The sequence below is a fragment of the Taudactylus pleione genome, unplaced genomic scaffold (genome assembly GCF_031769625.1).
Source record: "Taudactylus pleione unplaced genomic scaffold, aTauple2 ptg000309l, whole genome shotgun sequence".
Classification (NCBI taxonomy): Eukaryota; Metazoa; Chordata; class Amphibia; order Anura; family Myobatrachidae; genus Taudactylus; species Taudactylus pleione.
Window position 1 is genome coordinate 8,586,051 of NW_028284710.1, and position 24,087 is coordinate 8,610,137.

At 42.2% G+C, this 24,087-nt stretch overlaps 1 protein-coding gene across 5 annotated transcripts in view; it reads left to right on the top strand.

Annotated features, from left to right (window-relative positions):
• The window catches only part of TENT4A (terminal nucleotidyltransferase 4A), a 209,995-nt gene extending 186,137 nt beyond the window's left edge, over positions 1–23,858 (top strand). For 4 of the 5 annotated variants that reach the window (XM_088442339.1, XM_088442343.1, XM_088442340.1 and 1 more), the window contains exon 12: positions 22,187–23,858. In XM_088442339.1, coding sequence (XP_088298465.1) covers positions 22,187–22,378 — 192 coding nt within the window. In that variant the 3' untranslated portion in view covers positions 22,379–23,858. Of the gene's footprint in view, positions 1–8,262; positions 8,424–22,186 lie in introns of all 5 variants that reach the window. The other variant, XR_015868738.1, reaches the window with a different exon arrangement.
• Positions 23,859–24,087: the final 229 nt, after the last annotated feature.

Consider the following 24,087-nt stretch of genomic DNA (forward strand, 5'->3'; position numbering starts at 1 on the left):
TTCATTATAGGTATAACAATTAATGCTGGTGTTTTAGGAATATATAATCTAATAGAATAAAGTGAGTCACATAAGTGTCTCTCCACTTCTGCTGTCACTCATAAAATGAGTGATGAGGGAGACTAGTTCCTCATGAATCAGTAGTGTCAAAACTGTTAAAGATTTGAAGGGTGTTAGGTTGCCTTTGTTGCCAAAAGCATTGCAAAGACAAAATGTGCCTAAATCCGTCAGAATTGGCATCAGAAATAATAAGAAAGAGACATAATTATTACATTGTTTCCATGAAAAAACATCCCAGCAATGTAGGGGTTAATATTTGTGCTGTGACTGAAATATTAAGTTATGCTAAGTATTCCCACAATATAAGTTCACTTAGGGACACTAATGATTGTGTCCTCTGTGAGCATGTATCACACGCTGTGGGGAAACAGTCCTATCGGCTGGCGGCGCTGACTCACTATAAACCGTCCGTATGGGACTGAGAGTGAGCGTCGCAATGAGCTGGTCTATCTGGGGATGCCTGGATTGGCTGTCCCTACGGGGGAAATCCCCCTGCAGTGAGGTGAAGCAGTGGCGCAGCCTTGCTCTAAGCTGTCAGTGTAATACTGAGAGCAGGTGCTCAGGACAGCTGATTTGTCCCGAAGTACCTTACCCGGCTATCCCTGCAGGGAGATTCCCTCCGTCACACCTCGTCAGCAGGTACGCTGGAAGTGGGTGTCAGGGTCAGCTGATCCAGCTGGAATGTTTCTTGCGTGACGCGTTTTTCGCCTAAAGCTTCGTCACAAGACAGGATACCCAAAATCCCATGTAACCCTCTGTCTATTTAAACACCACTAAGCCAATCAGTAGTCAATTCCTAGTGATTGACAGAAGTGTCAGCCAATCATGGTAATAAATGTAATACAGACATAAGAATAAACAGTGTTTAATTGAATAAGATAATCTGAAGATTATTTGTGTTTATATTAAATAACATAAATATTACACTGGTTTAGTTGAGCTAATTGGACTTGTAATTACAAATAAATACTTAACGTGCAGAAATTAATTCAAGACACCAAATAAATCTAACATATATTTAATAAACACACAATAAGCATGTCAATAGTGGTATACAAATGACATAACAATCACCTTAATATTATAAAAGTCTGTACAGACTATCATGCATTACCATGGAACTTCTTAGTTCCTAATAAAAACCTGCATAACTGGCAAGTTTACTAAAGGAAGCAAAAAAAACATAAAAAATATATATAAAAAATTGTATATTTCATATATAATGTGACCAATCTTGATCTGACAGTTCTCACCCGATCAAAGTCCACATGTGAGAGTCCTAATATCCCCTTGATTCTACCTCCGGATTTTAAACAAGGGGTAACGCTGAAATGATTTCCAAAGATGTAAACAGTATGTTATTTAGGAAACATGGACTTCACGCTAATTTGAAGTGTATGTATAATCCACCTGTATATCCTGAATAGGTGTAGCGGTTATTGGTATCTCCTACCGCCTGGCCAATGGACAAGGTTATCCTCTGACGGGGAAATCCTGAGGCTGTAATATGGTCAACACATGACCGCCTGATTATCTCTCAACGTCCTGAATCCAGCCAGCGGGCACCGTTACCGCAATATATATAGCGCTTATGGCTCTCCATGGAAATAAGTGGGTGTCCAGGGTCAGCAAAACGACTGTGTCACTTGATGAAAATCCTCTAACTAGTTTCGATTCCACTACATGAAGCTCTATCAAAGAGCATGAATCATTTATTTGTGTTTATATTAAATAACGATCAGAATCAATAAAGAAATTGAGAATATGTATGAATGGAATATGAATAGTTTATCATTCTAAAAATTTTTTCGAAAATGTATATGAAAATAGGATATATTAAGTACATCTACAACCAATTATAAAATTAGTATAAGGAATAAATGAGAATTTATATAAAAGGAGAAATATATTATAAAGAAAAATATATAAAAAAAAATTTAAACTTAATATAAAAAATGATAAATGATATATGCAACTAATATATACACACACGTGCATCTTAAATATGAAAATAAGTGATAATAGTGCATATCATATATGTAGTGAAAAAATTTGAAACTATCAGAGTTGATAGTTAAAACTAGAATAAAAAAAGAAAATTATAATTGGGGAAGAAACCAAATATAAAAATTGGTGTGAATAAAAAAAAAAAATAAACATTTGGTTGTGTGAAATAATGACATAGTGTGAGAAATGTAGCCAATATAATCATACCTCATGTATAAATATATATGGGGATTGTGAAATAAGTGTGATATGAAATATGTGAGAAAAAGGAAAAATAAAGTGTATAGAATAAGTATGAACAAAATAAATAACTGAAATGTGTAATGCCACAATGTGATAGTTGCAAAACAAGTATAATCATACCTCATATATAAATGAAAAAAATATAAAATATGTGAATAATTGAGGTATATAAAGGAGAGAAAAACATAATAGTGAAAGTATGAAAAATACGTGTAACAATTAAATTCACCGTGTGTGAAATATAAAAAAGGATTATTAGTGGAAATAATTGAGATGAGTCCTAAAGAATTGTTGGATAATAAATGACATAATGGGTGTATCATTCATGTAGAGTAACAAAAAATAACCTGAAAAAAGAAGAGGTATAGGATGCAACAATATGAGCTACTAGGAGATGAAAATCACTTATGAAACAAAATCACAGGAACACACTAAGTTAGATGTTCATTCATCCCCATAGTGGCTATGCTATTTAATCTAAAGGTCCAGTTGCTCTCTTTTTTGAGAAGTTCTTTCATAGTATCTCCTCCCCTAATCCCAAGGTTTACCGTCTCCAGACCAAATATTTTCCTTTCTTTGTGTGAATCATTATGTTTTAGATGAAAATGGCGGGCTACTGTTGTACGTTGTCTCATTTTAAAGATATCAGATTGTGCATTTCTTATTGTACCCATGTGTTCCATAATTCTTTGTTTTAACATGCGAGTGGTAATCCTTACGTATTTTAAATTGCATAGGCACACAATGCAATAAACTACATTTTTTGCTTCTGCAATTGATGTAGTCTTTCAGATTCACACATGTACTATTTAAATATCGTGGTATATTGCATTAAAAACACGCATTGTTCTATATGTTTCTATAAACATTTTCCAGGTCTGACACACACTGTATGGTAGGATAAGATCATATTTGTTCTAACTAGGACAACAATTTTTGCTTCATATTCCACCTTTATACCGCTACATATTTGAATTGTATTGTCCAATATTAGAATTTGATATACCCAGTTAGTGTCTGTGATTGAGAGATACCTACTCCTTATTTATCCCACTGGGACAAGAAATGTTTTTCTTTTCTTAGGAGTATTTGTTTGTGATTATATTCGCCATATTTATCAGTGATCAGGAGTCAAATGGACTCACTGATACTATACAAGATACCATATATCATACATTTGTTATATTCAGCAGATGAAATATATAGGAAATTTTTGTGAAATAATACATTAAGGAGTACATTATTAAAATTAGATTTTTAATTGAATCATCATTACATATTACATTGATATATATTTATTTTTGAACAAGAGTGCCCCACAAAGGAGTTATCTTCACTTGCCTTGGCAAGGTTTTTGTTGTATGTTCTAATACAGTAGTTGCAAGGACAGCATTTTGGCTTTGCTCCTGGTCTTCTGATGCTCAAAGAATAGGCTAACAAATTTATCTTTTGAGGGATCATTATTGTTTGGAAATAAATTGGAGGCATTAATACAGAGGGTAACAGGTGGAAAATCTACAAGGTTACCTCAAGACAGATATAAAAGATATCAGGCACAGACCTCTAAACAGCAGTTTAAGGAAGCACAAGGTTACAGACCAGGGAGACAGTATAATAGAAGGTACTCATCAGGTATGACCAGAGTCATTTCGTCAAAATCAAGGGAGACCTTATGGAAGAAGACAATGACTATATTCAGTCTCACCCCAGATTGCCAGTAGGGGGCAGACTACTGAAGTTTGCGGAAATATGGAAAACAATCACCCAGGACAGATGGGTTTTGCAAATAGTCTCCAAAGATATCAAATACAATTTCAGGAGTTACCCAGAGAGGACAGATTTCTGGTCTCAAAAATTCCAACATCCGAATTAAGGATCATAAAGGAAAGCACAAAGGAGTTAATCAACTTACAAGCAATAAAACCAGTATTTCAGATGGAAAAAGGAAGGTTTATTCTCAAATGTTTCTAGTACAGAAAACATCGGGACAGTTCAGAACAATATTAGATTTGCGACCTGAACAAGTTTCTTCAAACGAAGTTTCGGATGGAAACTTTAAAGACTATCCTAATGGGAGTAAAAAGAGGAGATTTTCTAATGTCATTAGACCTGAAAGACTTACTTCCACATTCCAATTTGGCCTCAGCATCAAAGCTATTTAAGGTTCTGTATTCAAAACAGTCATTTCCAGTTTACATGCCTACCATTCAGCCTGACCTCATCTCCAAGGACTTTCACAAAAAGGTTTTATCAGTAATAGCCTATCTAAGAAAACAGGGCCTGTCAATCTGGCCATATTTGGACGACGACATGATTTCAGGAAGAACTGCCTCAGAGATGAGCAACAATCTGGACAAGATTTTAGAAATCATGCAGCTAAGTGGATGGATAGTGAACTGGGAAAAAAGCAGATTGATACCAGTACAGCAGTTGCAGTTCCTGGAGGTACAAGTAAATACCATTCGATACGAGATTGCTCTGTCAGTAGACAGATTTGCAAACATTCAAAGAATGATTGGCCTTGTCTTAAAACGCAGAAGAATACAATTAAGGACAGCAGTCTCTCTGCTAAGATTGATGTCTTCAACCATAGGGATTATATTGTGGGCAAGATGGCGAATGAGGTATCGTCAGTGGAATATCCTAAGGTTTACGTGCAGAAGATTATCTAATGGAACAGTACACAAAGAAATCATTAACGTGGTGGAGGATGTTGAAAAAAGAACAAAGGTCAACATAATTGGCACAGCCGGAGTATCGAAGACTGACTACGGGTGCAAATTTAACAGGCTGGGAAGCACACCTATTAAATCTAATTGCACAGGGACAGTGGTCTCCCCAGGAGAGACTACTGTCTTGATGAGAGACTACTGTCTTAGAGAAATAAGAGCAGTCTGAAACGCAAATATGTGTTTCAGAAAGCAGATCAGAGGTTCTCATCTAAAAATTTTGTCAGACAGTATGACCATTGTAGCTTATCTGAATCAACAGCGGGGCACCAAAAGCAAAGGAATGATGGAGGAAGTAAGAAGAATTATGTCTTGGGCACAAAGATATATCTTCAGTCCATCTCTGCGATTCATGTTCCAGGGATAGAAAATGACGCGATTTTCTGAGTCGCAAGCAGATAGTAACAGGAGAATGGGAATTGAATGCGGAAGCTTTTCAAGAAAAAGAAATTTGGGGTGCCCGAGAGACTTATTGGCAACAAATCTGAATGCAAACTCTGTTGTTCTCCAGATACCAGATGGAAGGGACGCAACAGTTGACGCACTATTTTAAAGTGGAATTTTCATTTGGGATACATTTTTCCACCATTCCCCTTGATACCTCAAGTACTCAAGAAAATAAGATTGATTGGAGCTAGCGGCAGTGTTACCATACTGGCCGAAAAGACCATGGTTCCCAACAGCTCTGAGGATGTCGGTGAAAGAGCCATGGACAATCTCAGGCAGAGTGGATCTGCTGAGTCAGGGGCCAGTTTTTCATCCAGGAATATAAATGCTCAATTTAACGGCATGGAGATTGAGTGGGCATTACTAAGAAAAAAATTATTCTCAGGTCATTAAGATATTGTTACAAGCAAGAAAGTGAGTATCTTCAGACGTGTACTATAAAATATGGAAAGCTTTTTTTGTCTGGAGAAAGGTAATAACTGGACCTTTGACTGACTGTAGACATTCCACAGGTTTTACAGTTTTTGTATGACTGATAGCTGTCACTGCCAGACCCTTCATAAAACAGTTAAAATTTCAGCTCTAAGTATTATTAGAGAGGAAGTTGTCAGAAGAAGAATTAATCAAGAGGTTTTATCAGGCCATAAAGAAGATTCGACCACGGATAAGATAGTTTGTCGCACCTTGATATTTGAATCTTATACTAAACACTATGATGAAGGCACCATTTGAGCCATTAGAAGAGGTGGCATTGAGATATGTGACATGGAAGGTAGTTTTCCTACTTGCAATTACATCTGCTAGGAGAGTTGGTGTACTACAGGCCTTATGGGCAGAAGAACCTTTCCTTAATTTTTTTTTTCCTGACAGTGGTCTTAAGAACTAATCCTGCGTTTCTTCCGAAGGTAGTGTGTGCCTTTCATTTGAATCAGGAGATTATTTTACTTAATTTTTCATCCAGAAAGTGAAGAGAATCTTCATAAATTGGATTTAGTAAGAGTTCTTACTGTATATTTGGAAAGAGTGAAAGATTAGAAAAACTAAACCTCTTCTGATGATTCCTGTGGGAGTTAGGAAAGGCTGTGTACCAACCAAACAAACCATATCTAGATGGATTAGAGAAGTGATTGTCTTCATATATAAAAGGAAGGATGAAAGATTCCAGAAATAATAAAGGCACACTCTACCAGGGCGATGTCAGCATCATGGGCAGGAAAGGCTCAGGTCTCAACAGTGGACATCTGCAAGGCAGATACTTGGTCGTCTATACATACATTCTCAAAACATTATGCTATACATATTGTGGACCCCCACTTTGGAGGTCAAGTTCTGCAAGGGGCCTTAAATAGATTTGCATCAGACTGGAATCTTGAATGTTTTATTACTGTGTGTGTAAAATATATATATATATATATATATATATATATATATATTATACACACACCGTATATACTCGAGTATAAGCCAACTTTTTCAGCACATTTTTTGTGCTGAAAAAGTACCCCCTCGGCTTATACTCGAGTGAAGTGTAGCGCTGACCGGACGGAGCCGGCAGCTGCATGTTTGTTGTAATCAGCAGCCGCTGAGAGTCTGTCAGACTCTCATCGGCTGCTGCTGCTCCCACTGCGGGAGCCATCTTCCTGAGTAATGACGTCTCTCCCATTCAAAGCGGCCGGAGGAGCTGTTAGGGGCGGGACCAGGAGCGGGAGTTTCAGGTAAGTGATTTTTTCATTTTATTCTTATTACTTTTCTCTCTACTGGGGGGGGGGGGGGACTACAGGGGGCACTACCAGGGGGCAATTACTACAGGGGGCACTAAAAGGGGTTATTACCACTGGGGCAACTACAAGGGGGGGATTACTGCAGGGGGCACTAAAAGGGGGGATTACCACTGGGGGTACTACCAGGGGGGGATTACTACAGGGGGCACTAAAAGGGGTTATTACCACTGGGGGAACTACCAGGGGGGGGATTACTACAGGGGGAACTACCAGGGGGGGATTACTACAGGGGGCACTAAAAGTGGGGATTACCACTGGGGGCACTACCAGGGGGGGATTACTACTGGAGGCACTGAAAGGGGGGATTACCACTGGGTGCACTACTAGGAGGGATTACCACTGGGGGCACTACCAGGGGGGATTACTACTGGAGGCACTGAAAGGGGGGATTACTACTGGGGGCACAACCAGGGGGAATTACTACTGGGGGCACTACCAGCTGCTGCCATTTCCCACCCTAGGCTCATACTCGAGTCAATAAGTTTTTCCAGTTTTTTGTGGTAAAAGTAGGTACCTCTGCTTATATTCGGGTCGACTTATACTCGAGTATATACGGTGTGTGTGTGTGTGTGTGTGTGTGTGTGTATGTATGTGTGTATATATATATATATATATATATATATATATATATATATATATGTGTGTGTGTGTGTGTATATATATATATATATATATATGTGTGTGTGTGTGTATATATATATGTGTGTGTGTGTGTGTATATATATATATATATATATATGTGTGTGTGTGTGTATATATATATGTGTGTGTGTGTGTGTATATATATATATATATATATATATATATATATATATATATATATAAATTTATTTGGCCCACCCTATATCTAAGTTTGGGTACATCCCACTGTTATGGCTGCCATGGAGGCTGAAGAAGAAGAAAATTACGAATTAGAAGTTACTGATAATTCAGTTTCTTAGAAAGCTCCATGGCAGCTTTTAGATTGCCCTCCCGTAATTGTGTTTTTTCTACAGAGAAGGTGATGAAGAGATACTCAGACACCAGCGAAAGGGAGGAGGTAACATATACGCCCAGTGGGAGGTCCCTGTAGAAAAAACTTCTTGTCGTTTGGGAAATGGAGGACTAACCCCACTGTTATGGCTGCCATGGAGCTTTCGAAGAAACTGAATTATCGGTAATTTATAATTCGGAATTTGTTTTAGAATTTTACCTCAATTTCCCCATTGTGTTTTGTCAGCATTATAATTTTACATTTTGAATATTTGAGTATTTTAATGTATTGACATGCTTTGTGTCTGATTTGATTAGTTTTGGTCACTTATACCACTTTCAGCCATGCAACCTGGGAATTTCCCTGCTCAGACCTGGATTTTTCACCTCAGCAGAAATTCCCAGGTCGACCCCTTTCAGACATAAGTTAACAAAGTTTTTCAGTTTTTTCACTTTGCTGGCCCACAATAATGAGATGATGCTATAAATATAATAAAAGGCAAGATATTAGTCGCTCCGCAACAATTTTTTTCTTCGGGGTCCACAGAAGTTACCTTGGGGTATGTGGTTGGAGTGATACAGGCACCAAACAGTTAAAAGCTTCAGCTCCCAGGATGCCCTGGGTCCACCACCATATATACCTCGCACCTGTCTCTGTTTATTGTTTGGCGCGCAGGAGGGCACCATACTGAACAGGGGACTGCCTCGGCAGTCCCAAGCAAGTCCCGTGCTGCTGCTCAGTCTACTCCTGCCGCAACACCAGTGCGGGAACTGGTGATTTTGATGGTGAGTCAGCGGGGTGAGACTGATCCCAGGACTGCAGCCAGAAACCTCAGGAATGCAGGTAAGGTGGTTCCCCGTGGCCGCTGATGACTGGGAACCATGTTGCAGTCCTTACCTCCGGCGGTGGAGACCTTCCGGGGGACACTGTAGTAAGGAGCCAGGTAAACTGCCTCCCCAACTAGACCACCGGGACATGAGGGATCCTGACAGCAGGGGGTGATAACTGCAGCGGCCATGATATGTCAATGTGCCAGGTGGATTCATACAGCAGAGGGAAGGTACGCTCTCCCTGGCAGCCCCTCCCCCGACGCTGGTCCATATGCGAGGTTTCCCGTGTCTGGGTTGCCCCGCCCAGCCTCCCTGTATTTGAGACTGCCAGAGACCACTCTCGGGTGCTCTAGGTGGGGCTGCAGTCTTGGGAGATTTGGTCAGTCTCCCTGTATACCTCTCCTTAGGTGGCCAGGTTACAGAGCTCCAGATCCTACTTAGCCTTGTGTGCTATTTGTAGTTGGGCTTATTGTGTGTGTGTGTGTGTGTGTGTGTGTGTGTGTATGTATATATATATATATGTATATATGTATATGTATGTATGTATATATATATTTATGCGCATTGCATGTGACTGGTGAAATCTGCTGCTATACTGCCTTTTTTTCTGAAATGACTGTCAGTTATAGCTATTACTGCTGTTTTTCCTCATAAGCCCTCTGTTACTGGTGTGTGGGTTATTGTGGGTGTGAATCATTGTGTCTTACTTTGCATAACATTAGAGATATTATGTCTAAAAAAACTGAAAAGTAGGTGGCTGAAGCCCCTGTGCTGGTGTCATGCATGGCCTGTAAAGCGGGGTTATCCCCTCAGTGACCACAATCCATTCTGCATTAAATCCTGTTATAAGGAGTCACCACATCAGTGAAATATACCAGCTCCTGGGCAGGAACCCCCTTGGGCTTCCTTTTTCCCAGATCACGGCACAGGTTGTAGACCGGTTATCTGCTCCTGGACCGGCCCCTACTATGGGTTACCCTCAGCAGCTACAACCTGCTATGTTTATGCCCCCTATGCATCCATCTTGGATAGACGTTTATGCCCACTCAGATCAGAGTATGATTTCGTCTCCTGCTGCATTTCAGCAAGCACTGCTAGCAGCTGGGCTGGTACATCCTAAAACCAGAAGGCTTCTTCCTATCACTCCATCCAGCCTGTAAACTCTGGTGCATCTTCTGATGAGTGCGAGGAACATGACTAAAAGATTCTTTCAGGAGAGGACCATTTTCAAACAGCGGGTGTCCCCTCCTTGATTAGGGTGGTCAAAACTGTGCTAAACATAATGAGGAGCTTGAACTAAGAGAGGCTCTAGTGTTTAAATGCCAGAAAGTGGTAAAAGCTGAATTTCCCTAATCTGAGCACCTCTAAAGTTATGGGAGCAGCATGGAGTTCTCCAAATAGACTATTCCATGTTACAAAGAAGGCTACAGCCTTATACCCACCAGACTAGTGCGCTAAGTCGAAAGTTCCATCAACGGTAGTCGCGCATGTGGCACATCTGGTCAGGAGCACCACATTGCCCATGCCGTCTGCATCCTCCCTTAAGGATTCCACAGATAGTAGACTTGAAGCCTGTCTCAAGGCGGTCTTTTCTGTCGGGAGCTGTTGCCCTCCCGGCAGTGGCTACGGCCTGGGTTTCTAAGGCCATCGAAGAATGGACAAAGGCACTGGAGAATACACTTCCAGAGGCTTCCAGAGAACAGCTGACCATTATCTCCTATATTAGAAGAATGGCTCCTATCTAGGAGAGGCGGCATAGGATGCCGGTATTCTCTCTTCTAGGGCTTCAGCTGCCTCAGTTGTGGCTCGCAGAGCCCTATGTTTAAGGGACTGGAAAGCAGATGCAGGGTCCAAGAAGGCCCTGGAATCCCTTCCGTTTGCAGGAGGCAGCCTCCAAGGCGGTGGGTCTGCCTTAAACACCTACTCCTAGACCTAGGCAGTCGTCCTTTCGACCACAAGGAAAAGCAAGGGGTCAGTCTTCCTCTAGAACCAGTTCTTGTAAGAGACCGCAATCCTAAGAAACCTTGGCCAAACAGATGTCCGGCTCCGAGGTCAGACGATATACCAGCGGCCTGATGGGGCGGGCCTCCCCCTGGCGAAACCCAGGTTAGAAGGCAGACTTCAGTTTTCGGACACCTGGCATCTCGCAACAACAGGCGCCTGGGTTCTGAAGATGGTCTCTCAGGGGTATGCCCTTACCTTCTGGAGAAGTCCCCCCGCAGAGGTTTTTCTGCACAACTCCTTCAGAGGAGTCTGCAAAAGCCTTGGCCCTCAAGCAGGTCATTCATTCCCTGCTGGAGTCTGGGGGTGGTTATCCAGATTCCAGTGAATCAGCTAGGAAAGAGTTATTATTCCAACCTATTTTTGATCCAAAAACCCAATGGAACTCACCGGCCTATTCTGAGTCTCAACACATTTATTTGGTTACCCAGGTTCCATATGGAAACCCTTCAGCAAATTGTGTTGGCTATGGAACCATGGGATTTTATGGTGTCCTTGGACATTCAAGATGCATATCTGCATGTGCCGATTACACCGTCCCACCAACTGTTTCTATGGTTTGTGGTTTTACAGGAACATTATCAATTTCAAACGCTGCCTTTTGGTTTGGTAACAGCCCCTCGGGTGTTTACCAAGATAATGGCAGTAATGATGGCCTGCCTTAGGCACCAGGGAGTCAGAATACTGCCCTACCTGGATGATCTCCTAATATTGGCACAATCTCCACACGTGTTGCATCATCATCTCAGACTGACAATTGCCAGTCTACATAGACACGGCTGGATCATAAATTGGAAGAAGTCATCGCTTCTTCCAGTACAACAAATGGTGCATTTAAATGCACGCTTGGAATCTCTGGCGCAGAGAATATGTCTGCCAGAAAACAAGATTGTGGCACTTCAGTTGCGGATTTGCAGAGTTCTCCACAACCAGTCAGTGTCTGTTCACTCAGCGATGCAGGGTCCGGATCCATGGTGTCCACCTTTTGATATGGTGGAATATGCTCAGTTCCACTCCAGACCACTGGAACGGGGAGTACCACTCAATAAAGGCACAGACTATCAGTCTTTCTCCAGAGCTGCGGCTGTCCCTCTCATGGTGGTTAGACGTTTCATCTGACCAGGGGTCGCCCATTCTGGATTCCAGATTGCGTGCTCCTCACTACCGATGGCAGCCTCCGTGGATGGGAAGCAGTGATAGGTCGGCACACATTTCAGTGAAGATGGACGACCAGAGAGTCTCCTGTCCACAAATGTCCTGAAGCTACGTGCAGTGTTCAGAGCACTTGTTCAGGCACAAGATGTACTGAAGGGCAGGCCTGTCCAGGTACAGTCTGACAATGCCACCGCAGTAGCCTACCTCAATCATCAGGATGGCACGTGAAGTCAAGCTGCAATGGCGGAAGTATCAAACATTCTGGTCTGGGCAGAATGTCCTCTTCCAGCAATCTCAAAAGTGTTCATACTAGGAGTCCTCAACTAGGAAGAAGACTTCCAAAGTCGGCAGGAAATACACGCCGGACAGTGGGCTCTTCATCCACAAGTATTCAGGAGCCTTGTGGACAGGTGGGGACTACCAGAGGTAGACCTCATGGCCTAAGGCCACAACCACAGGGTCCCGAGGTACGGGTCCAAAACCAGGGATCCCGCAGCTGTATTTGTGGATGCTCCTAGTAGTGAATTGGAATGTTAAGCTAGCATACCGGTTTCCTCTGTTTTTTCCTTCTCCCAAGGGTCATCAGGAAATTCAAGAAGGAGGGTGGGCTAAGCAGAAGCCATCAGTATTACTGTTCCAGACGCCATTTGTTCACCGACCTTCAGTGTCTCTCCATAGACACTCTGTGGCCTCTTCCTCTAAGGCCAGACCTGTTAACAAAGGGTCCCTGTCTGTATCCGGACCTTCCCCGTTTGTCTTTGACGGCGTGGCTCTTGAAACTTCCATCTTAAGAGCCAAGGGTTTTTCCAGTTCTGTAATTCAGACGATGCTTAGGGCACTGAAACCTTCCTTGGCACGCATTTATTAGAGTTTAGTACTCGTATTTTCAGTGGTGTAAACGTAGAAAATATGATCCTGGAGTGTTTAGGATTTCTCAAGTGCTTGCTTTTTTTCAGGCTGGATCAGACCGGGATCTCTGCCTGGACACTCTGAGGGTTCAGGCCTCTTTGTTTTCCGCAAAGGATCGCCCCGCTGCCTGATGTTAGTACATTTTTTCAGGGTGTTCTGAGGGTTGAGCCTCCCTTTGTCCCTCCAGTAGCTCCATCGGATTTGTCTCTGGTACTCGGGGCTCTACTAGCTCCCCCATTCGAACCCCTGAAATCAGTAGACATTAGGTGGCTGACAGCGAAGACAGTTTTTCTTCTGGCTATCTCCTCCTGCCTGTAGGGTCTCTGATTTGGCAGCTCTTTCTTGTCGCTCTCTTTTGTTTTTCACCAGTATAGAGATGTTCTTCGTACCAAGGCAGGTTACTTTCCTAAGGTTGTATCATGCTTTCATGTAAATTAAGAAATTTGTGGTTCCAGTCTTCAGTCCTTTCTAGGGGTGAAGCTTCTTTGGATGTGTTATGTGCCCTATGTATTTACCTGGATCGCACCAACTCAATTAGGAAATCTGATTCTCTTTTTGTGTTGTATGGCTGTCATAAACTAGGCTGGCCAGCTAACAAACAAACTCTGGCTAGGTGGCTTCGTATGACCATTTCTCAAGTGTACACACAAGCTGATCTCTCTGTTCCAAACAGTGACAGCACAGTCTACTCTATCTGTGGGACCATCGTGGGCATTTCATCGTGGTGCCTCTGCTGTACAATTATGCAAGGCAGCCACGTGGTCTTCTGTCCACACTTTTGTCAAATTTTACGCATTTGATACATTTGCCTCTCAGGATGCTTCCTTTGGCATCAGATTCTCCTTTCTACTAAACAGGAGCATCCCCACCCTTAAGGGAACTGCTTTGGGACATCCCCAAGGTAACTTCTGTGGACCCTATGGACCCTGAAGAAGAAATTAAAGTTATGGTATAACCTTCCTTTTTTGTTAACTTTTTCCTCGAGGTCCACAGGACACCCACCCTAACGCACCTGGTGTTATTGGGTAATCTTTTTTTGTATTTCTATGATTCCCTCTTGCTAGAGTGTTTCTGAGGTACAATTGTCCTTCCTTATCTTTTCCTTCTCCTGCTTTGGGATTGGTAATAAACTGAGTGCCTGGAGCCAGGGGTGGGGTATATATGGAGTGCATCCTGAGAGTTGGATCACTAACCACATACCCCAAGGTAACTCCCGGGGACCCTATGGACCTCGAAAGTGTTAACAAAGGTATGTTATACCATAACTCTTAATTTTATATATTTTTTTCCCCCAAAGACGTGTTAAAGGCTAACTTCTAAATTTGTTCTATATGAAAAGATTGAGCTCTCTCTCGAGCGAGAGAGAGAGAGAGCTGTCACACACAACCCCCCCAACCCCCACCCCCCCCCCCATATATATTCTCCACTGGCAATGTTCTCCTGTGCAGAGTTTTCCACAGCATGTGGCCTTGTGTGCTCTCCAGCTACTGCTAATAATGTCAGCAGGCAGCCCCGGCTTGCCAATGGTAAGCTCCTAGGTGCAGCCCAGGAGTAAAATCCCAGGTTGCATCATTCAGGCTTGAGTCCTGGGAATAGTATAGCAAGTCTACTGTGCTCAACCCCTTTTTGTGGCATGAGTGAGTGTAATGGCTGAATAGTATCTTTATTGGGTAATGTTATGCAACGTGTGTGTGTGTGTGTGTGTGTATATATATATATATATATATATATATATATAATCTCTTTATAAATTATACGTTATTTATATGGCGCCACAAGTGTTCCGCAGCGCTGTACATAGAACTAATAGATGAACAAGAAACAAGTAACTTACAGTACATTACAGTGCAGGACAAGGACACGATTTATATACATTGCTGCAATAGTGATTAAAGCACTCCCAATAAGCAGCCGGGAGTTGGCAGTCACGTGTTAGATGCCCTTATGGGGAGTAAAGAGAAGAAGAAAATGTAAAGAGAAGCGCATGAGGTCCCTGCTCGTGAGAGTATGTGTGTAATATATATATATATTTATGTGTGTGTGTGTGCATATCATGTCTGTCTGTCTTGTATCATATCCAAGCCCCGCACTCCAGTCCAAATATAAGAGATCTTGCTATGGTGCCCTCCTATAGGGTCGGCACCCTCACAATAGAACAATGTTAAAGAGGCGGCACTCAGTCTTTTCCAATCAAATAATAAAACACCCTTTCAATGGGGTTCATTAGGTTGATGTTTTGGGGACTGTATCCCCTTCCTCAGGACCAGCCACATCAATACAAAAACCAGTGCATAAACAGTGTTTATATAGACAGATTAACTGTCACCCCCATCTCCCAACACACACAGCTGGTCAGGTCCCGTCGGCTGGCAGCTGCCCTGTGTGTCCCCCAGCAGAACGTCGGCGTCCCCGTCGCGCCGAAAGTGATGTCATCGGACACAGCCACGGGACCATGGTGACTGTAACCAAACCCAACAGGATAATCAAAGTGCAACTCAATTCAGACGTCAAATATAAAGTGCTAATGCATGGCAATACATGTTAGGCAGTGCATCAAATGATCATAAAAATACAATGTACATTGGATTAGTTCCACACCAACTAATAAGGGATTAAAAGATTCTTCCCAGCACTGTGTTTTTTGGATAGTTATTTGAACGATGACTATATCTTGTTCAATTTATCATCTAGTGTATGAGCCTTTATTTAGCAGCCTTTATGCTGATTTTTGCAGACTTGGAGAGGGCTGAAGTGTAGCTCAGTGGTCCTCTGCTCAGGCTGCAACATCCTGACTATATGCAACACAAGCAGATCAGTGACTTCTAGTCTTGTGCTTGCATGTTAAATCTGTCCATCCTCGTTCTTCATTAATCACCCCTGTAAAAATATCCTTTCCTTCACTATAACCTATCAGTGTTACTTATTCTGTGGTCAGCTATCCCTGCATTATGCATACTGTTCTCCCATTATTCACACTGGCTCCTCATCCCTCTGAAAGGTGTTTGGGGGGGTTCAAGTGAGTCACATTTTGCATCTATACTGTACACTTTATACTGAAATCCCATGTCATGTCTGAGGGTAAAAATGGGAAGGGTGAGCTGCCGGTGCTCAAGTCATGTAAATCCTGTTTGGAAGGCCTGTCTGAACAGGATTTTGTGCAGGATGGATTGTGTAGTGCCTGTTGTAAACGGCCTCATTTCCTATCTGGTACACCTGCACCTACACAAGAGCCATCTTGGGTGGCATCTTGGTTGCAGGTTTTGTCGCATATGGTGGACAAGTTCGCAGCGCCTCCTACTCCTGCCATGGTATTGCCTCCTACTGTTGGATGCCCACAGCAGTTGCATCCTTCTATGTACATGTCCCATATGAATCCCTGTTGGTTTGATTCTTCTGCTCACTCTAGTCAGAGTATGCTGCCGTCAATAGCCCCTCAGCAAGTGGTGCAGGCGAATTCTCTTCAGACATTGCCTCAGGATTCTGACTCTGCTGCCTCATCACACTGGTACTCACAGTTCTGGGTCTTACTCAGTGGAATAAGACCATCAATCCTCTGTGGATGTCCCCTCTCTGATGAGAGCGGTTAGATCTGTACTCCGTATAGAGGAAGAGGAGGTGCCGCCGAAAGCTGAGACTCCGGTCTTTAAGCGTCAGAAGGTAGCTAGAGATTATTTTCCTCAGTCTGAACAACTGACAGATCTTATGTTTGAAGCATGGTCTACTCCAAATAAGCATTTCCATACTACAAGGAATTTAGCCTCTTGATATCCATTTGCTCAGGGTGAATGTAGCAAATGGGAAGTTCCCCCATCAGTAGATGCTCGCGTGACTAGATTGATTAAGAGTTTCCCATTCCTGTGGCTACAGATGGAAGAAAAATTTTTACTACAAAAAAAGGTAGAATACTACCGCAATTTTCAGTATTTCTATAAAAAGGCATTCAGCAAACTAACAGCATGTGTATGAAGCTAGGTGTCAAGCTTCAAAGATGCACAATATACAAAGAAAAACAAATACACAGCGCTTGGTTTTAGCCTAATAAAATGGTAGGTTACGTTATTCTGAAAGTATATTTTATAGTAAAATATTAGAAAAATAACACAATAATATTGATTGTGTACAAATGGGAATGATGGTATGTTCATGAATGCTGACAAATGTGTACTGGCCAATGTAGCACATGCAAATTATATATATATATATATATATATATATATATATATATATATGACAGCTGTGTAAAAAAATATAATAAGAAATGCAGCATTTAGGGTTGGAAAGAATTAATTTGTTGCAACCCGTAGTATTGTGATAATTACCATTGTGTATCTATGCTGGCGTCCCAGCACAGATATCAAACTTGGATAAACGTTGCCAATAAGGCTTTCACTCTCTTAAAATGGACTCATTAAGAAAATTTATTAGAATAAATGACCTGCGGCTCACGGATCCTGTGGCTCACCTCTTCTGGCAAGTGGCCACACAGATTGTGGACGAGTCGCAGACCGAGCATGGTGAATGTTACTTGCAGTCAGTGGCAAACTCCCGTTGTTCCTCTTGAGAGTACTGTCGGGTCCCAGCTATGTTCGCCCCGCGCCTGTCTCGAGACCTCCAGGAGTCTGTGGAGGATACGGTGGTGCGGCTAGGGGAGTGAGCGGTTGCACACTCCTTAGTGTACTCTCCTCCCTGTAGTAAGTCCAGTGCTCCGGGCTACACCATAAGTGTGGGCAGTGGCTGGTGCTCCGGAAAGCCGCCGTTTGGCGCAGGAGATAAAGGATAGAGTCCAATCAGCTGTTCTCCACTGTAGAGAAGCAAAACAGACCCACTTGTCAACGCGTTTCGTCTCTAACTGGAGACTTTTTCAAGACTGATGGAGAACTTGACAACTATTTGAATTCAATGTTTTCATTATCTGGAGATATTACCAGGCCAGCTATGGTTGTAGCCAAGGCTATGGAAGAATGGACGAAGTCTCTGGAGGATAGCATGCCTAATGCTACCAGAGAACATCTGTTTTTCCTCTGTCAGATGCGAGAAGCAGCTATGTATATGGGGGAAGCGGTCATTAACGCAGGGATTTTAGCATCTAGGGTATCTGCAGCTTCACTTGCAGCTCGAAGAACCCTTTGGCTGAAAACATTGAAGGCAGATACAGGTTCCAAGAAAGCCCTGGAATCCTTGCCCTTTGTGGAGAAAGTACTGTTTGGACCAGAGCTGGGTGACTTAGATGTCGCCAGAGAAGACACTAGATCTGCGGGGTTGCCATCTACAACTACCCCTAAGTATAGACACTTGTCAGCTCTGTCCCTTTGCCCTACCCTGTGGGTTATGGGACATTCTTCCTCTAGACAGGATAATTTCCACAGGAGACAGCAGACCAAGAAGTCCTGGTCAGCCAAGCGTCCCGCTTCCAAGCCGGACGGTAAGCCCACTGCCTGATGGGGTAGGTTTTCCCCTGGGTGGTCTCGGGGTTGAACGATTCCTACAGTTTTCTCAGGCCTGGCATCAGACCTTGACAGATGCCTGGGTTTTAAAAGTGGTCTCTCAGGGTTATGCGATCACGTTTCTGAGGCAACCCCCTCCAAAGGTTTGTTGGTACAACCCTACCTTTAGACCCGGTCAGGTCTTCGGCCTTACGGGAGTCTCTTAGGGCCCTTCTGAGGTCAGGAATCATAATCCCCCTTCCTGTGACGCAACAGGGAAGGGGTGGTTATTCAAATAATTTTTTTGGCTCAGAAACCAAATGGGTCACATCGCCCAATCCTGAATCTGAACTCTCAACAGATTCATCCATGTGCCCAAATTACCCTATGGAAACCCTACGGTCAATTATGCTGGCAATGGAGCCTGGAGATTCCATGGTCTCCCTGGTCATACAGGGTGCATATCTGCATGTTCTGATTGCACAATCCCACCAAGAATATCTGATAATGTTGCTGATCTACCGCCAATCTTAATTTCAGGTGCTACCCTTCGGGCTGGCTACAGCTCCTTGGGTATTTATCAAAATAATGGCAGTGATGATGGCTCATCTCAGACGACAGTCGGGATACTGCCATATTTGGACAACCTCCTGATATTGGGCAACTCAGCGGATAGTGCACTTGAGGGTGCTGCTAGACTCTGGGCCAGAGGATTCTCTTACCAGAGGATAAGATTGTGGCACTACAGTCTCGTCTGCACAGTCTACTTGACTGTCTGTTCACCTGGCAATGCAGGTGCTGGGCTCCATGGTATCCACATTTGATATGGTGGCATATGCCCAGTTCCAGTCCAGGTCACTGCAGCAATGGATTCTGTCTCATTGGGATGGTTAGTATCATCGGATAAAGTCTCAGATGATCCGCATCTCGCCAGAGGTTCGACTCTCCCTCGCTTGGTGGCTGGAGATGACTCATTTAGACAAGGGTCGTCCGTTATGGGTCCCAGATTAGGTACTCCTCACCACGGATGAGTGTCTGCAAGGATGGGGAGTGGTGACAGGGCGTCACACCTTTTCAGGGAAGGTAGACTACTCGAGAGTCGCCTTACAATAAATATCTTGGAGCTTCATGCAGTGCACAAAGTGCTCAGTCTGGTGCAGGACCTTCACGGCAGGCCTGTCCAGATTCAGTCTGACAACGTGACCACAGTGGCCTACATCAACCATCAGGGAGGCACATGAAGTCCGGCAGCCATGAGGGAAGTGGCGAACATTCTGCTATGGGCAGAATTCCATCTTCCAGCAATCTGCAATATTCATCCCAGGAGTTCTCAACTGGGAAGCGGACTTCCTAAGTCGTCAGGACATACACGCCAGAGAATGGGCTCTTGATCCAGACGTCTTTCAACTCCTGGTGGGGACTACCAGACTTAGACCTCCATGGCATCACACCAGAAACACAAAGACCCCAGGTACGGCGCTATAACGAGGGACTACTCAGCCGCCTTTGTGGACGCTCTGGCTGTGAGGTGGAACTTCAGGTTGGCATACCTGATTCCTCCGATATTCCTCCTCCCAAGAGTCGTCAGAGTTCGAGCATGAAGGCAACAGGTTAATACTAATAGCTCCTGCCTGGCCCAGGAGACATTGGTTCACCGATCTGACATGTCTATCCATAGACAGGCCACTTCCACTGCCTCTACGGCTGGATTTGATAGTGCAGGCTCCCTGCCTTTATCCAGATTTACCTTGGCTGGCTCTGACGGCGTGGCTATTGAGGCTTCAGTCTTAAAGGCCAAGGGTTTCTCTGCTTCTGTGAACCAGCGCAAGAGTACTTGCTTTTCTGCAGACTGGGTTAGACTTAGGTTTGCGCCTGGTTACCTTGAGGGTTCAGGTTTCTGCTTTGTCAGTTTTGTTTCAGTGCAGAATTGCACCCCTGGCGGATGTAGAAACATTTTTACTCTACTCAGCTCCTAGAGCTTATGACTTGGCAGCACTGTCATGTCGCTCTCCGTATTTGATTTTTCATCAAAATAGAGTTGGCCTTCGTACTAGGGCAGGTTACCTTCCGAAGGTAGTGTCCCGTTTCCACATAAATGAGTGAGTAAATTGTAGTCCTGGTTTTTCTGTCTTCAAAACGGTCTATAGGTGAAGCTTCCTTGGATGTGGTTCGAGCCCTTCGTATCTACGTGGATCGTACCAGCTCCATCAGGAAATCAGATTCACTCTTGTTAGCTGGCCATCCTTGTTTGTGAAACCCATATAACACAAACAGACTTTGGCTCTCTGGCTGCGTACGACTATTGCTCAAGTCTGTATACAGGCTGATCTCCCTGTTCCTAACAGGGTGACAACACATTCTACTTGGTCTGTCGGACCGTCTTGGGCGGTTAGACATGGCGCCTCGGCTGAATAGCTGTGCAAGGCAGCCACTTAGTCTTCCGTCCATACCTTTATCAAATTCTATGCATTTGATACTTTTGCTTCCTAGGAAGCTTTCTTTGGGTGGCGGATTCTCCTCTCTGCTCAGGAGCGTCTCCACCCTTAAGGCACCTGTTTTAGAACATCCCCAAGGTAGATTCTGTGGACCCTATGGACCCTGAAGAAGAAAATCAGTGTTGTTCTATAACATACCTTTTAACGCTTTCTATAAGGTCCACAGAGCACCCACCCTGACGCACCTGGCCTCAGTTGGGATCTGTTCTTTGCTTTTTTGTATCGCTGATTCCTCCTCCATATTTTGAGTGTTTCTTGGGTACATTGTACTTCTCCACTTTGGGTCTCTTGCCGTTAGTCTTGTTTACTAACTGAATGCCTGTGGCTAGAGGCGGGATATATAGGGAGGACGACCACTGCATGCTGGGAGCTTCAAAGCTCTAGCTGTTTGCTGCAATGGATCTCTCCAACTACATACCCCCAAGGTAGATTCTGTGGACCCTATGGACATCTAAGAAAGATTTATGCTATAACATACGTTAGATAACTCTGATTATTGATGTGGAAATTTTGTCCGGCCTTAAATAGACTCAGCTGTGAAGGGGTTAATCTTTTATGGTTTTTAAATAATCAGTGAGTAGTTTAGCACACCCGTGGTTTAGTTTGACCCATTTTAACTTCTCAAATTGTTGTGCAAAACACTTCAGCTAGAATTTAAATTGAGTTTTTATCTCAAGGTTTAAATTTTTCTTTGCAGTGTGGCAAAAACGCAAACATACATGTCATGTTTAGATGGCTCTGTGTATGTATATATATTTACAGTGTGTACACGTGTTTGATAGAGATATAGATAGAGAGATCTATTATGCTTTTTTTTTTTTTTTTTTAATTAAGGTAACTGTTCATTGAATGTTCGAAAACACAAAAAAATATAAAATTTTGCTAACATTCCTTTACAGATTCAGTGAAACTTGCAATTTCACCAACAGTTTGGGTGTCCTGAGATTTGAAAAGCTACTGGTTTCCCCCAAACATTAGGCAGCAGTGCAAAGCAATGTGCTGCAGTTTGTACCTGGTGATAAAATGTCTGTATATTTGGAAATGTGCCAGAGGAACGTTGGCTTGTTAAAATGCAGCTGTCATTCGGACTATAGCGATAACTTTCTCCATTTTTTTTTTTTTTTACCCTTTAGCAACATCACAGTGGAATCAAAAACACAGTTAAAGATATGTATAGTCCCAGTCCAAACAATGGGCAAGAAATGGATAGAATTGGTAATATAAAACAGATTGTTGGAAACAGAGGAACGTATCACTATAATCGGAACAGTTGGAAGAGGAAAAAACAAACACGAGACAGCTTACCCATCAGCATCAGCAGATGATTTATTACATTTTCCTGCAACTTGAGTTATTGTGCAAAGTGAAGATTGTGAATGGAGTTCATATTTTATTTTTTTTCTAGTGGGTTGATTTGCTGCTTTTTGATAACTGGGTCACCTTTCCAAAGATGTACTTGTATAGTCGTTATTTGATATGTTTGTACTTCCGCAATTCCATGTTATGCTCTTTGCATTACAGCATTGAGTGTGTGGTCATTTGTTTTTTTTTCTTTGTAAATATTTTTTTTTCACCTTTTTTTTGTCTCTTCCCGCAAATTAAAATTTTACTTTTTTTAAACTTCACTAATATGGAGTTCTTGCCAGCCAGCTATATTTATAGCAATGTACATAAGAACTGTTTTTGAGCAATACCTTTTTTATTTAATCTAGAATGTAAACTTTTAAATTGAACAGTTGGGTAGGCTTTTTGTTTACATAATTCCTGTAAAGCAGAGAATCTTTTTCAGTTCATTTTTAATTATTTTTACATAAGGGAAGGTAAACAACCACAATTTGCACCACTGGGTTCTTTTCTGTTGCATTACTGTAAACTGCATTTTTATGTTATAATTTTTAACCTGATCGTTGGGCATTTTAATGTTTCAGAAAGTACTCCTATCCATTACTAAAGGATATTAAGGTAGAGGGAAAAACTCTAACTAACTGTGATCTAGAAAACATATGTCAACTTTAGTGTAGTAATATTTTTCAGTGGAAATTTTTATTTTGATTTCTATATGGAATCCTTATATGCATATGTTCTTTTTAGAACTAGTCTCATAAACCAACTGTATGCATTTTATGTATGTTGTATCCTCAATTAGGACTTTTTTTTTTTTTTTTTAAATCTGACCTTTAGTTTACTAATGCATACAGAATTTCTATGCAAGTGTGAGGTGTGGGTTTTTTCCTATCCGCTACATAACCACTACTTCTGAGGGTTTTCACTTCCAGTAACACTTTTAATGCTGTTGAAGCTACCTGAATTCTGTTGGGCTGGATACGATTTTCAAACTGGTACATACTGTAGTTGGTACCAAGCTACAACCTGTTGCCTGTAGAAAAATTATGTTAACAGATTTTTTAGATTGTCAAGGCATAAACACTGCAGCAGATACTAAAATAATTTGTTGCACATGAATAATGTTTACATTGTTCTTCCATTGACAAAAATAATGTAACCATGACCTGCAAATAGTGACAAATGTGCTACAATTATAAAATCTTATGTATAGTCTAACAGTATAAAATGCTGTTAAGAATTTGCATCCTTTATTATGGAACAGCAATATTGTGCACATTTCAGAGACCAACTTTTGCTATCTATATGTATTTCAGATTTTAATGTTAAAGGAACAGCATGTTCAAGTAACCAAACCTTATCTGGTCTTCTCGGTTAAAGAGAACATGTGTGAAATTTCTGAGAAAAGTGTGGAGACTGAAATAAAACTATTTTTATGTCTTTTCTATTTCATTTTTAATAAACCAAACTTAAAAACATGTTCGTTCCTTCCTTTATTGCACAGCAGGATACTTTTTACATATAAGTAAACTGTCAGTAGTACAGCAAATAAGTGTTTAAAACAAGTTAAAGTGGATAAATGTCATGGTTAGTTGTAAGACTGCTTTTGGTAGATGAAGACTATTTTGTTTTACGGGGCTGTGCTGTGGAACGGTCAGAACAAAGAATAATGTAATCTCTGTGAAAAGCA